At 31.5% G+C, this 13,345-nt stretch overlaps 1 protein-coding gene across 4 annotated transcripts; it reads left to right on the forward strand.

The window, feature by feature from the left end:
• The first annotated feature begins 994 nt into the window (after window positions 1-994).
• Window positions 995-12,953, forward strand: LOC134724463 (uncharacterized). Of its 4 annotated transcripts, XM_063587490.1 has the most exons (8): window positions 995-1,085; window positions 3,067-3,174; window positions 3,603-3,809; window positions 9,088-9,303; window positions 10,438-10,638; window positions 11,107-11,250; window positions 12,052-12,082; window positions 12,741-12,953. In XM_063587490.1, exons 2-8 carry the CDS (start codon window positions 3,120-3,122, stop codon window positions 12,859-12,861), a joined length of 975 nt encoding a protein of 324 aa, XP_063443560.1. In that variant the 5' UTR covers window positions 995-1,085; window positions 3,067-3,119; the 3' UTR covers window positions 12,862-12,953. The 4 variants fall into 4 exon arrangements, with proteins under 4 accessions (XP_063443560.1, XP_063443563.1, XP_063443561.1 ...); XM_063587493.1 differs by lacking the exon at window positions 12,052-12,082; XM_063587491.1 differs by lacking the exon at window positions 3,067-3,174 and having other exon boundaries at window positions 1,006-1,085.
• The last annotated feature ends 392 nt before the right edge of the window (window positions 12,954-13,345 follow it).

Genomic DNA, 13,345 nt, shown 5'->3' on the forward strand with positions numbered 1-13,345 from the left:
ATTCTCATTTTTGTAAATAGCAGGGAAAAAAAACTTTGGCATTTCTGGATTATCCAAGAACTTAAATTATTTTCACAGAAATAAAGAAATGTACAATTATTATCTACCCAAAACCATTCTACAACGATTTTCAAGTTTTTATACAACATTTTGGAAGCAAACTTTACAAACATCTGACATTGGCAATTTTGTAATATGTCTTATTACAAACATTTTGATTGGTCTAACTGTATGCTATTTTATAAAACCAAAGATGTCCTTCCGCCCAGACCATTATGTCAAAAAGTATTTGTAGCCAAAAATTCATATACGACATTTTAGAAGCCCAGCGACGATATGAGATCATCCCGTTATTTGATTTGGTTTGTGTTAATTTTTGCAAGTTTCAATGTATGTTGTGGTTTGTGTGTTTTATCATGTATGTGGAACATTTGTTCAATTAATAAATCAAATAAATTCAAAATGGTATTAGTCAATAATTGATCCCATTTGATTAGGAATACAGGTTCAATCAAACTAACAAATATAATCTTTGAAATTATAAATGATTTCTATTTCTATTATACATTTCCTTTTAAAATTAAAATTTCTAAATGTACAGTTTCTCAAATTGTCAGGTAACAGATATTTTTTGAATTCTCTTGTAACACACTTACGTGATGATCACTCATTTGTGGTTTACGATATCTTTATACAAACATAGACATGTGTTATAATCGCAAATACGCTACTATCCATCAACATTCAAATGAAGTTGATTTTAACAGTTTTATTCAACATTGAGAAAAAAAAGGGACAGTATATGTAGTCAGCTATGAAAAAACCTGACATAAATTGTGTGAAACTTTTCAATTGAAAACGGTGAAAGTAATAATAACACAAGATAAACATCAGTTAAAAAGTGCTTTGTTCACTAAATAGTCATTTAAAAAGGTACTTATCAAGGGCAAATCTTAATGTAAAACATGCGGTTAACCATTAACCGGATTTTGAAATTAATGTTATATCTTTAGACATCATGAATGTCTAACTTCATGTTTAACTTGTATTACAGATGATAGTTGTCCATATACATGATATACAAGGTAAATTTTTTTAATTTATTTTACTGAATTTCATGTAGTAAATTTGTTAAAATATGCTTTCCTTATTCAATTTTCGTAAGATTTTTGAAAGAGTGATAAAAAGCACACATGCACAAAAGTATTCCAGATATACACACAGAGGCTTTAGCAATAGCAAATTATGTCTGCAGTTTGCTCTAAAACGCAAATTCAAAATGAGCATTTCTGGTTTTTAAAAATTATTTTGAAGTTGTTTACATGATGCAATATTTCGTATTTAAATCAAATAATTACTACAGTTATATGAACTCCTTTAAGAATATTGAAATTCCGCTTCTGCTGCAAAACTTGCAGGTCGGCAGTTAAGGCAGACATACTGGAAACACACTAGTTTGAGAAACAATTTCCACCTGTTTATCTTGTTACTTTACCTAATGAGGCCGTCTCGGGAATAAAGCAATGATAATAACGATAATAAATATATCTGTATAATGATTAGTTCAAAATAGCAAGTTTTAATACTTACCAAACTTTTCTGATTTGACCAAAAAAATATAAGTAATAGACATATAAAACAATTAATTTTATTAGAGTCTCATATATTACATTTTTAAACGTGGGATTGTTTTTCCGTACCCCGGTTTATGTGTTCTCTGTTTTCGTCGATGTTTATTCTTAGGAATTTTATGTCAAATAGAGATTTTAATTTTTTTATATATATCAAACGTTACAAGTGCTCAGTACGTTGTGCTATGTCTTTGTAATGGCATTGTTCACCAACTTTCTATTTACCAAATTCGCTGTATTCTCACACATGATCCAGGTCATATATGAAAGTATCAAATTATGATTTAGTTTCTGACTTCATGTTTTTTTTATTTTGAACGAAAATCATTTGGATAGGCACACATAAAAGATGCCTTGTAATATTTGTTCATCAGACATCAATACAATAAAGCATTATTTATATTTCGAATACCGTTAACAATACATGTATGAACGGTTTAGTTATCGCATTGAGTATATTCCATTTGAAATTTAGAATAGAATCTCACAAAATAATTGTTCTACTTTGCATTTTACTCATATTTCAAACGATAGACACATGTTCAGAGAACACGTGCACTTCAACATTTTTAGCATTTAAAACAATATAGTTGCCATGCATTGCAGTTGGAATCTGTAGAAGTATTTACAAAACTGATAAAAAGAAAAAAGTTTTTGAAAACAAATAGGAAACAAAACGTGATAAAAGAAGAAGATACAAATAAAGATATTTATTATCTTTTTATAAGAGAATTGAAACTATCCTGCTAAACATCCATTTATATTTTGCGTGTATTGTATTGAATGTCGACGATGAATTATATAAAAGTATTTACATATACAAATATATATAGGAAGATGTGGTATGAGTGCCATTGAGACAACTCTCCATCCAGATAACAATTCTACATAAACATGATAAACAGACGACGACTACTGTACATCAGATTCCTGACTTAGGACAGGTGCAAAATGTATATTGAAATGAAACATATTTCCTAAATTGCAGATAGAAAATTAGGGAATCAAATGATATTCTAAATAAGATTAGCAGTTACCAACATAATGAAATAATCAAGTTCTCAAATTGTGTCCCAGCGAAACTTAAGCTATAATATAACCATGATATAAATATGAAATGACTTCAGACATTTACAAGCATCTTTTGTGAAAAAAAGTATATTTCTTTATATATTTAATCTACTTTTTGAATCTCAGTCAGTGAATTAACAAGGAAACACATAATGCGTCCCAACTGAAATAACATACCTAACTCTACAACTATTAAGAAAATAGACAAAACAGCATATTACTAGATTGCTGTAAAATAAGAAGTTGTGGTATAATTGCCAATGAGACAATTTAAGTCAGGTCGTACAAAATGCATGCCTTCAAGGTGAACATATATCCTACTAAATTATACCTAACTCATAACGCTTTTTTTCATTCATTTTAGCGAATCATTAACTGTTATGGACCTGCTGGGTGTATGAATTAACTACAGCTGATATGCTATTACTTTTATTCAGTCACACAACTATACTATTGAGAGTTGTAGCCCAACGTATGTTCACCTCAGTTATAAGAATTGAATCATATAATGTTTGTTCATTACTAATTCAAACTTATCTCACCCTGTAAAAAGGTTCGTGATATATTTTTGCTCTCCCTCAATTTATTAGGATTTCACAAAAATACGTATAAAGCTTGGAATGTTACATAATAATTAATACAATGTGAATTAGCATAATGTTTAAAAATGTGTTGTGTTAAATGCAATTATAATGTCGTTACACGTGTTATTGACACAACTAAAGAAACAAATGATCATAACTTGATAAAACACCTCCGGACTTTTACAGTGGTACATTATAGAAACAAAACATTTCTGCGTTATCATATGTTTAAAAATAATCTAGAAAGGAAGGCAACATGTGTATAATTTACAGAAATATCGTCTGTTTTTATTTTGATTCAGTATGTACTTTACAGATAATCTGACACCGTTTGGCACAGCTACTCAGAGTTCTACGTATAAGGGTGGTATTCCTCAACATGCTATAAAACCCCCTGTATCAAATGTGTTTTCCTATGGTAATTGTTCACACACAGGCAATACAAGACCAGCTTGGTGGATGTTTCAATTCTCAATTGGAACTGCTTACATCACAGATATCACAATCTACTACAGGGAAAGATGTAAGTACAGACATCAAATACATTTGAAATGATTGTGCAATACGATACTATTTTCACCTTAATATGCTTATCTTTAATACAAATTTAATTTGCAAGGAATATCACCAAGCGTAACGTTAGTTTTGTTGTACTACTAAAGAGTAAATTTGATTGTTATAAAATCATTTATTTGTAACTATGTTTTAAAAAGGTTTCATTTTCAAATGAAAAACGTGAAAAAAGTCAGCTATTTAAACAATTATCCCAAGTAATATGAAAATTAGCAATCACTAAATGATTTAATATTTGGTTTCGCATCTATCTCATTGAACTAGAAATAAAGATAAAACCATCGAAAGTTAAGTCAGCCTCATATCTTGACTGAAATTAAGAAATTGACAATGAGGGTCAGTTGAAAACAAGACTTTACGACAAAAGAGATAATTTCAGCCGCGCAACTGTTAACTTTTTATTTCATGTAGCAACATTCCACCAGCGCCCGAATACGAAGTACACAAAAGTCAAATCGATACGATATTCTTGTCTTTGAATTAGTTTAATCATATTTATTTATAGTGGATTGGGAAACAAGTTTTGTAACTTATATTTATCCCTTTCCACTTTGCGGGTGCGAGTTCTGCCTTGTAGCGGCATTAGCCTACTATTTTTCGAAATCCACAAGGGTGTCTTGTGTTCGAATTGTCTATTATGATTTCCATGATAGTGGTTTGCTGCTCACACGGTAGCTATTAAATGGAGAGTTTCAAATGGTGAAGTTGACATAACCCCGACGTAAATTTTATTAATTACGAGTTGGTTGACCGATATATGATATCCGTTTCACAGATAATTTCGGATATGTGCCTTATGCCGTACCTAAAATCCAGTTCCTTTTTTCACGAATGTGACTACATAATTAGAACATTTACCGGGTTGCAGTTGCACTAACAACAAAAGGGTGTCACAGGTGGAGCACGATCTGCTTACCCTTTCGGAGCATCTGATATAACCTGTAACTTTAAGTGGGTTTCGTGCTACTTAGTCATTAGTTATCTATGTTATTTCTTTTGTTTTAAATGCGCTTCAACTTTTTACTTGTTTGATATTCTTACTTTTTTGATCTGAGCGTCATTGGTGAGTCTTATGTAGACGAAAAGCGCGTCTGGCATATCAACCTATAAGTCTGGTACCGAAAAAACTATTTAACTGGGACAATGCCACTGCTGATGGACATTTTTTCCTCGATGGTATCACAAGCCTAGTAGTCAGCACCTCGATGCTGACATGAATACATGTATCAATTATATGGTAATTTTTATAAATTTCCTGTGTGCAAATGAATGAAGTATTCAAAATACTGAATATTTTTCTTTCTAGCCAAAGATATCCTTCACCTTATTTGGCGCAACTGTTTTGAATTTTGGCCATAACTGCTCTCCAACTTTGAACTTGTTTGGGTTTTTTTTACTTTTTTGATCTGAAAAAATAAATTATGAACTTGAAGAGCATTGAGGACCAAAATTCCTAGAAGTTTTGCCAAATGCAGCTAAGGTAATTTATAACTGAGGTCGGAATAAATTTGTTTTAGTTTTATCAACAGAAAATTCATAATTATTTCGATGATATTATACAAATATAGCCTTTGTATGAGGTCGATACAAGGATATATTGACCTGAAAGAAGTATATTGACTGAGGACGAAGTCCGAGGTCGATATACTTCTTTGGGTCGATATATCCTGTATTGACCTCATACAAAGGCTATATTTGTTATATTATTAATTTCCGACCATATTGGTATCAAAATCGTCATTTAGGTTTGTTGGAATTTTATAAATATTACATCAATTTGTCTCCTTGACAATAACAACATATTAGTTGTTATTTAATTTACCTTTTTTTGACATCTTATGTGTTTGAAGATTTTTTCCGTCAAATTATTGATCACAGATATCATGTATTTCAAAACGTTAAACAATATCCTGAAATTCATTACATGACGTCACAAAGTATATCGGTTTTTAGATATTCTCAAAATAACCGTGCGATATGCGTTTTGCCGGTCAATATGCTTTTTGCTATACGCCGTTTTCTCTCTACCTTCGAAAATATAGTTTAACATGTGACTACGCCTAAACGAATCAAATTTGTTAAATAATACGAATTAATAATATTAAGTGATAGTTCATTTCAACACTTAAGTACTTACTACTGGGCTGGTGATACATTCGAGGAATTAAATTGCACCAGTGGCATCGAACGAATGGTTGTTAATAAACTTACAAAAGATACAATAATGGAAATTTTGCATTTGCGACGGACGCACGTTCCGTCTAGAAAAGACACATCAGTGAAGCTCAAATAAAAAAAAGTTTGTCCCCGAGGGTATCACTAGCCTAGTGGTCAGCACCTCGGTGTTGACATGAATATCATTATATGGTCATGTTTATAAATTTACTGTTTGCAAAAGAATGAATTATTCGAAATACTGAGGATTTTTCTTTCTAGCCAAAGATATCCTTCACCATTTTTGGCGCAATTTTTTTAATTGAAGTCATAACGGCTCTCCAACTTTGTACTTGTTTGTTTTTTTTTAACTATTTCGATCTTAGCGTCACTGATGAGTTTATGTAGACAAAACGTGCGCCTAACGAATTTAACTATAAGCTTGGTACCATTGATAATTATGTAGACTATTGTTTGTCCGTTTTGTTACAGCCATGGCGTTGCCAGTTTATTTTTGATCTTTGAATTTCCCTCTGTTCTTCGCCCTTTTCTTAAGCACAAGGTAGTTCTGGTTGGAATGTAAACACTATTTTGTATATATTGATAGACGAAAATAAAAGGGGGAAAATGCATGTCATTGTCTGTTTAGAGCTGACAATCGAAAATATTATCTCACGGGAGAACGGACATAAATATTTTCCCCTACTAATTGCGAAACATAAATATTTCCAAAATCGGAAATCGTGGCTATATCGTAAAAAAATAAAAGAGTTATAAACAACTAAATTAAACTCGCATGCGTATCTGAACGACTAATCAGTGTTAATAGCATTACAACAAACAAGTAAGAATGCAAGGTCAATAAAGAAATTAACAAGATTGAACTTTCACATTGAAAAACATGTGTACTTTTATAAAACATGACGGGTGCACTTTCGCTCCATATCAGTTTCAGTAAGTTTTCAACTTATTCGTGTAAATGTTTCGTCGGTATCGTTCGCGCGTTCTATTGGCATGTATACATATGAAGAAAAAAAAAACTGAATGTATTTGGAGTAATTGAAACGTTATGCATAGAGACAGCAATAATTAACCACAGAAAAACATTTAAACCTCTAAAATAGACTTCAATTCAAACGAATGAGATGGTTTCAAGTTGAATTGGCAGCCTAAGGCCAAAAGTCATCAATTAGAAGTACATGTAGGGCTACGCTTATATGGATAGGGGTTATATTTGACAGATTAGATTAACAAAGAATTCCAAATGACGGTTATATTTGCAAGACAGAACGCATTGTATGAAGACATTTTAGAGTAAAACCATTTATTAATAAAATAATTTAACGCACTCAACAGAGCTTAGGAGTATGTTAATTTTAAGACGAAATAACTCTTAGTCAGAAATATGACAGTTGTTATCCAACATTTTATGTGTTTAAGATTTTGATATCTCCATGCATTTGATTATAGATGTTATGTTTTGAATTTCCACCGGAGTTCGATAATTTTATTTGAGCTTTTAGTACATCCGTTCGTTCCTTTCGGAATTTTCGATCATAAATGTTATTCAAAAGAAACATAAATATGACGGGAAAAGATAAAAATAAAGAAACCATGTACATATGAAATGGTGTCGTAACAACGTTGTCCTTAATTCGAAACTTTTATAAGACGAATCATTTCCTTTCTTAATAAATTTTTCGAGCATATATTTTTTTTATGATATCTTAACATATAAAAATTGAAAAAGGTCTTTAGACAAAAAGATATCAAATATACGCATCTAGATACCAGGATAAAAATTTTAATTTGCCACAGACTTGTGTTTCGTCTACAAAAAATTCGTCAGTGACGCTCGAATCCAAAAAAGTTTAAAAAGCGAAATAAATAACGAACTTCAATAGCATTAAGGACCAAAATTCCTAGAAGCTTTGCCAAATGCAGCTAAAGTAATCTATTCCTGAGGTCTGAATAACTTTGCTTTTTCTTTTATTTTTCGTTTTATCAACATAAAATTCATAATTAAGATCATACAAGCATTAGCCTTTCAAAAAGGGCTAGTCGACTCTTAGCTGATGAAAATGGAAAGTGCTCTCGCTTTGTAGATTAATTCAGTTTACTGGAATAACCACATGCGGTCACACGCTATGAAATAGTATATATCGTTTAACGTTGTTGTTTACGAACCTCCAGAAGATTCGGCTGTTGATAGATATAAGCTAAGTTACCTGTGAATCAATATACATGATTAATGACCAGGCAACATCTAATTGCTAAAATAGAGAGGACAAATCCGATTCTCTACGGGATAATAAGACATTAACAAGGTTTTGATTGTCCTAACAAATCAATAAACTTTGCTTATTCACGTCTCGTAATCTCTTTCAACCAGGTAGCAAGACAAATTCACGCGCTAACTGTCCATTGTTCAATTCTTAATATCGAGTTCTAGGAGTCGATAATACGTGATAGTTCATGTCAACATATAAGTACTGACTACTGGCCTGGTGATACCTTCGAGAAAAAAAATTGCACCTACAATGGCATCGACCCAGTGGTTGTTAATAAACTCACCGAAGATACAATGATTGAAATTTTGTCTTTGCGACGGATGCACGTTTCGTCTAGAAAAGACACATCAGTGAAGCTCAAATAAAATAAAAGTTGAAAAGGACAAAAATACACCGTGAATACCTGATATTTGATATTATGTTCATGAGTGTAAAATATCTATATACGGGATGTTCTATCTGTAATCTATCTAGTTCATATAATATCAAGATGAAAATTGTCCATGTTGATTATACTATTAAATCATGCTAATTGCATTTTATTTTAAAGCATGTTGACACAACAACTGCATGACCCTTCTTCTTTAAAGTGTCGAGATCATATTAATCTGGTTAATGAAATATAAAAAACATGAAACTGAAAGCGTGAATGATTTACTTTTTTCAAATTTCCTGTGCAAAATTTTGGATTCGCTTCAAATAATAATTTATCTTATTGTTTAAAAAAAATTTATAAGCAGTTTTCTGCTTTAAAAACTTATGTCTGGTGTAATTCTGCTACAGGGTCTAAACGCATGGATGGATTTAAGTTATATGTGACCAATACATCAGTCATTCCACCTGCTGGTTATCTTTGTTATGAGGATCCTGATCCAGGTCTCCCGAACATTACTCAGACTATTTCATGTAACAAACTCGGACGATATGTCATTTATTACGATACTACAGGAGCAGATGGTGCTCAGCCCATAATTGAACTTTGTTACGTTGCTATTATTGGTGAGTAAAGTTTCATGTATATATATTTTCTTTAAGGTTTCTACATGTCAGGCTTTCATGTGCGATTGCTAGATTGTTCAAGTCTCTTTGTTAAATGAGGACTTAGTATAAAGTTTAAAATACCTTGGCTTTGATCAGTAGCTTTTGTTTTTGTGATTGAGGCTAGATTGCACAAACTCAGAATACCATCATAGAGTTCTATTATTTTGTTTTTAGATAGCTTTTAACAAACACAAACAAATTTGAAGATATGATAGAAAAATAAACACTAATATATAACTTGTCTTAATATTTTTGACACTGTCTTGTCGTGATTTTTTAACGGTTAGCCTGTAAATAAAGACAAAAATGGTATAATGCTGATCAAAAGGAATTAATCAATTGAGAGCAAACACATCTGGATTACAAACTAACACCGTGGCAAAAACATCGACACTACGAGGAATACAACGGAAGTACCGAAACGCCAACATACATAGAATCGATTTTTTTTATAACATCTACCATATGTTGTACTTGGTACAAGTATTTAAAAGGAAACATTGTGAGTTGAACCTGGTTTTCAGGCTGGCCAAACCTGCCGCTCATTTGGTAATATTAAGAAATATAACACTGAATGACAGAAATATTACACAACCAAACGCAAAAATAGGCAGCACACAGAACACACCTGTAAAAATGTCGTAGTGAAGGTGTATGACAAAAGCCTTCATCGGTGTTCCTCCTGTCTGCTTCACTTTGTACAGCTATTTACACTTTGACCTGGACATGTTACTTACGTCATAATAAATGAACCAAGATTGATAAGACCAAGATCTATCATGTCATCTTCGGGTACTAAAAATACTTTTTTTACTACAGCTAGTTCACAGATAAAAAAAAGAGGTGACCTTTAATTGGGTAACTTTCGATGATTGTTATTTGCATTGAAATGTTATGTGAGAAATTCGCCACATGGATAACTTGGTTAAATAGCTTCGATCGCTTTAATAGGAATTCATGATAGAAAATGTAAGCTCTGGAATATCATACAGATTCATTTTCTATGTTCAATGTTTTCATTACTAGCGTTAAAACTAGTGTTGCGCTCTTGTAACCCATTTATGTAAATAATAGATTTTTTTTGCTTTTCAGGTTGCCAAAAAGGTTTTTGGGGAAGTAACTGCGAAAAAGTGTGTTCCGAATATTGCACGGAACGACATTGCTACCCTGGAAATGGGTCTTGTATTTTTGGATGTAAAACTGATTACTGTTTAAATGATAATTGCAATAAATTTACCGGTATTTGTACCGATGGTTGCAAGGAAAGACGAACAGGAGACTTTTGTAACAAGTGTAAGTAATTTTTAGACATACAATTTTGATGCCTATATGTATTGTGAAAAACAACAACTCACCTTACTGTAATACTTGGTTATCATCGAAAACAGTGTCACCAATATATGGTATGGTCATACTGTAATTTTATTGGAAGGGGGACTAAGTATTATACTTCCAAATGAATAATGAGTGTTTACAAAATCTGACAATTTTGCACAACCCCTAGCTTCTACCTGAACATGAAACAAAAAATGATTTAATGTTGCTAATACTGCTTTTCGATACACAGAAACATGTACAAAATAGTACTGATGTTAAAATGTTAAAAATCGATTTCAAAGATAAAAAGAAAATAAAGCCATGATCACGCTGAATAAAACCATGAAATGGACACATATGTGTAATATTTCATTTGCTGTTATTTGTGAAAATATATCATATATAATAGATGAACTCTGTATGTTTTTATCCTTTGCATTTCAGTATCTATAAACACAGCAGGAAGCGATGACGACGAAGTAACTACTCGGATTGGAATTGTCATTGGAGGAATTCTTCTAGGCATTCTTATAACAGTTTTCGTGTGTTTTGTTATTAAGAAAAATCGGCAACTACCGAAAGAGCAAAGTAAGAAATGTTGCAGATAAACTAATTAAATGACGCCAAAACACCCGACATAATTATTGTGTATTTAACTTCTTTAGGATATTTAATTTTTGTTAGTGGCCAATATCTCTGTCAATATTAAATGAAGAAGATCTGATATGATTACCAATGTCGATACTTCAAACTTTAACAATGTGAAAAACTCATACAGCATAGCAAGCAAGGAGTCACCCCGAAATGACAAATGTAATAATACCATTGAAACTAAAAATATATTGGGTTTGACTTGAAAACTGTAAAATAATATTACCGACTTATCATCAACTTCGTACCTGAGTTGCTTTCAACTGTTGATTCTAGTGTCACCGAGGAGGTACAGGTAGATAATTGCGAGCGTTTAACTTACCAAATTGAAGGCCTGGCATATTTGGTGTTTTTATTTTAAGCTGTAAATATCACTTCTGTATACAAGAATCAAATATCATCGTTTTCTTTTTTCTGAAATATATTGCATGCGATCCTCCAGAGACCGATATATTATAAATTTCCGACTCGATCGTAAACAACATGTATGTCTTTTTGGGGACAATGACAGTTTAATCGATTTCCATCAAATGATAAAAATTGATAAAAGATATATGTATCTATTCGGATTGAGGTAAGAATATATATGAAAAATCGATTAAATGCTAAGCACTGCATGGTCTTCCTTTCTTTGAAATATATATGCAATGTATTGAATTAAATATTAATATCATTTGATACTGTATTACATACTATACATACATACTAACAGTTTTATGTTATTTACTATGGTTATAGGCAAATATAATGTTTCAAAGAAAACACAGAGGTATGTTTGTTATTAATAGTTGATAATATGTTTAGATTATTCTCTGAATGAATGATTAAATGTCTGAAACACGAAAGATATAATTCAAGTGAAAATGGAATTCGTCTTCACTTCGGCATGATCTTAATTCGTTTCGCGTCATATGCTTTAAACTGTTAAATTTCGTGAAAGTTCAATGCAACAACCTGTAGTCGGTGTTAAATAATCAGCATCTCTTTGATGTCAAACTTTGTTTTGAAACATGATCGATGCTCCCCGTGTGCACCCACACATTTAAGTGAAAGTTTATTTCGTTGGTCAATGTGTATATAAACTCATCAAAGATACCAGAATTAAAATTGTTTCGAATTTAAACCTGGTTTAATCAAAAGTGTTGGATTGCCACATGTCATAAATGTTTTGTACTATCTGTATAATAAAATGAAAAAATACAAAGTTCTAAGCATACAAGTCTGCGAAAAATAATCAGAATTGAGTTTTAAGAAAAGTATATTTTTGCTTCTCAAGCTATTTATGCTGTCGATGCATGTTTGTTTTTGTTTGTAAATTTTAAATTATTGAATAGTGCATATTCCAATAATTTATATGCATTTCATGTAATACTTATTCAATATTTGTAACAATATGAAGAGTTTTTGACCTGACTTCTATTTTGCAGTCATGATCAGCATCATTATGACGATGTTGGAATGGAAAATGTATCTTCCTATCAAGATCTAAGGAAAGACACAGGAGCAAACGAATATGACCAGATAAACGAAACATACGTCAATCAATAATAAATCCAATCAAAGTTCGTCAACTACCAGAAATAAACTAAAAAAACCTCAATGAATATTAAGTACAGTTAAATAAAAGAGCTTGAACTCAACGTTGTTATCTATGTGAGTGGATAAATGGGATAGTAATTGGTGTATTGGTAAAAATATATAGATAGATGGTGGTGGTGTGTGTGTGTGTTGGTGTGTTGGTGTTTGTGTGTGTGTGTATTTAAAAATGAGAGAGAGAGAGAGAGAGAGAGAGAGTATTAGATAAGATTGTTATTTAATTTCACCTTGAGATATATGGATCATGTACTGTCTATGACTAATCGAGAGTTATGGGATTTTGTCTCATACACATATCATTTTTGAACTAAATAATAATAAAACATCTTCATCCGCCTCATTTTTGAACATTTGTCCATGTTTCTCTCATACAGCAAATTGTTTTATTACTTTTGCAGTTTTGCCATTATTTGATTTTGTTTGTTTATTGCCTTTT

This window comes from Mytilus trossulus, chromosome 7 (genome assembly GCF_036588685.1).
Source record: "Mytilus trossulus isolate FHL-02 chromosome 7, PNRI_Mtr1.1.1.hap1, whole genome shotgun sequence".
Taxonomy (NCBI): Eukaryota; Metazoa; Mollusca; class Bivalvia; order Mytilida; family Mytilidae; genus Mytilus; species Mytilus trossulus.

What these genes read in the sequence shown, in the direction of transcription:
- LOC134724463 (XM_063587490.1), top strand. Translation starts at nt 3,120, where the DNA reads ATGCTATTACTTTTATTCAGTCACACAACTATACTATTGAGAGTTGTA. An exon ending in ATTGAGAGTTGTAGCCCAAC is followed by an intron (nt 3,175 to 3,602) that starts GTATGTTCACCT and finishes TGTACTTTACAG; the next exon opens with ATAATCTGACACCGTTTGGC. An exon ending in AATCTACTACAGGGAAAGAT is followed by an intron (nt 3,810 to 9,087) that starts GTAAGTACAGAC and finishes ATTCTGCTACAG; the next exon opens with GGTCTAAACGCATGGATGGA.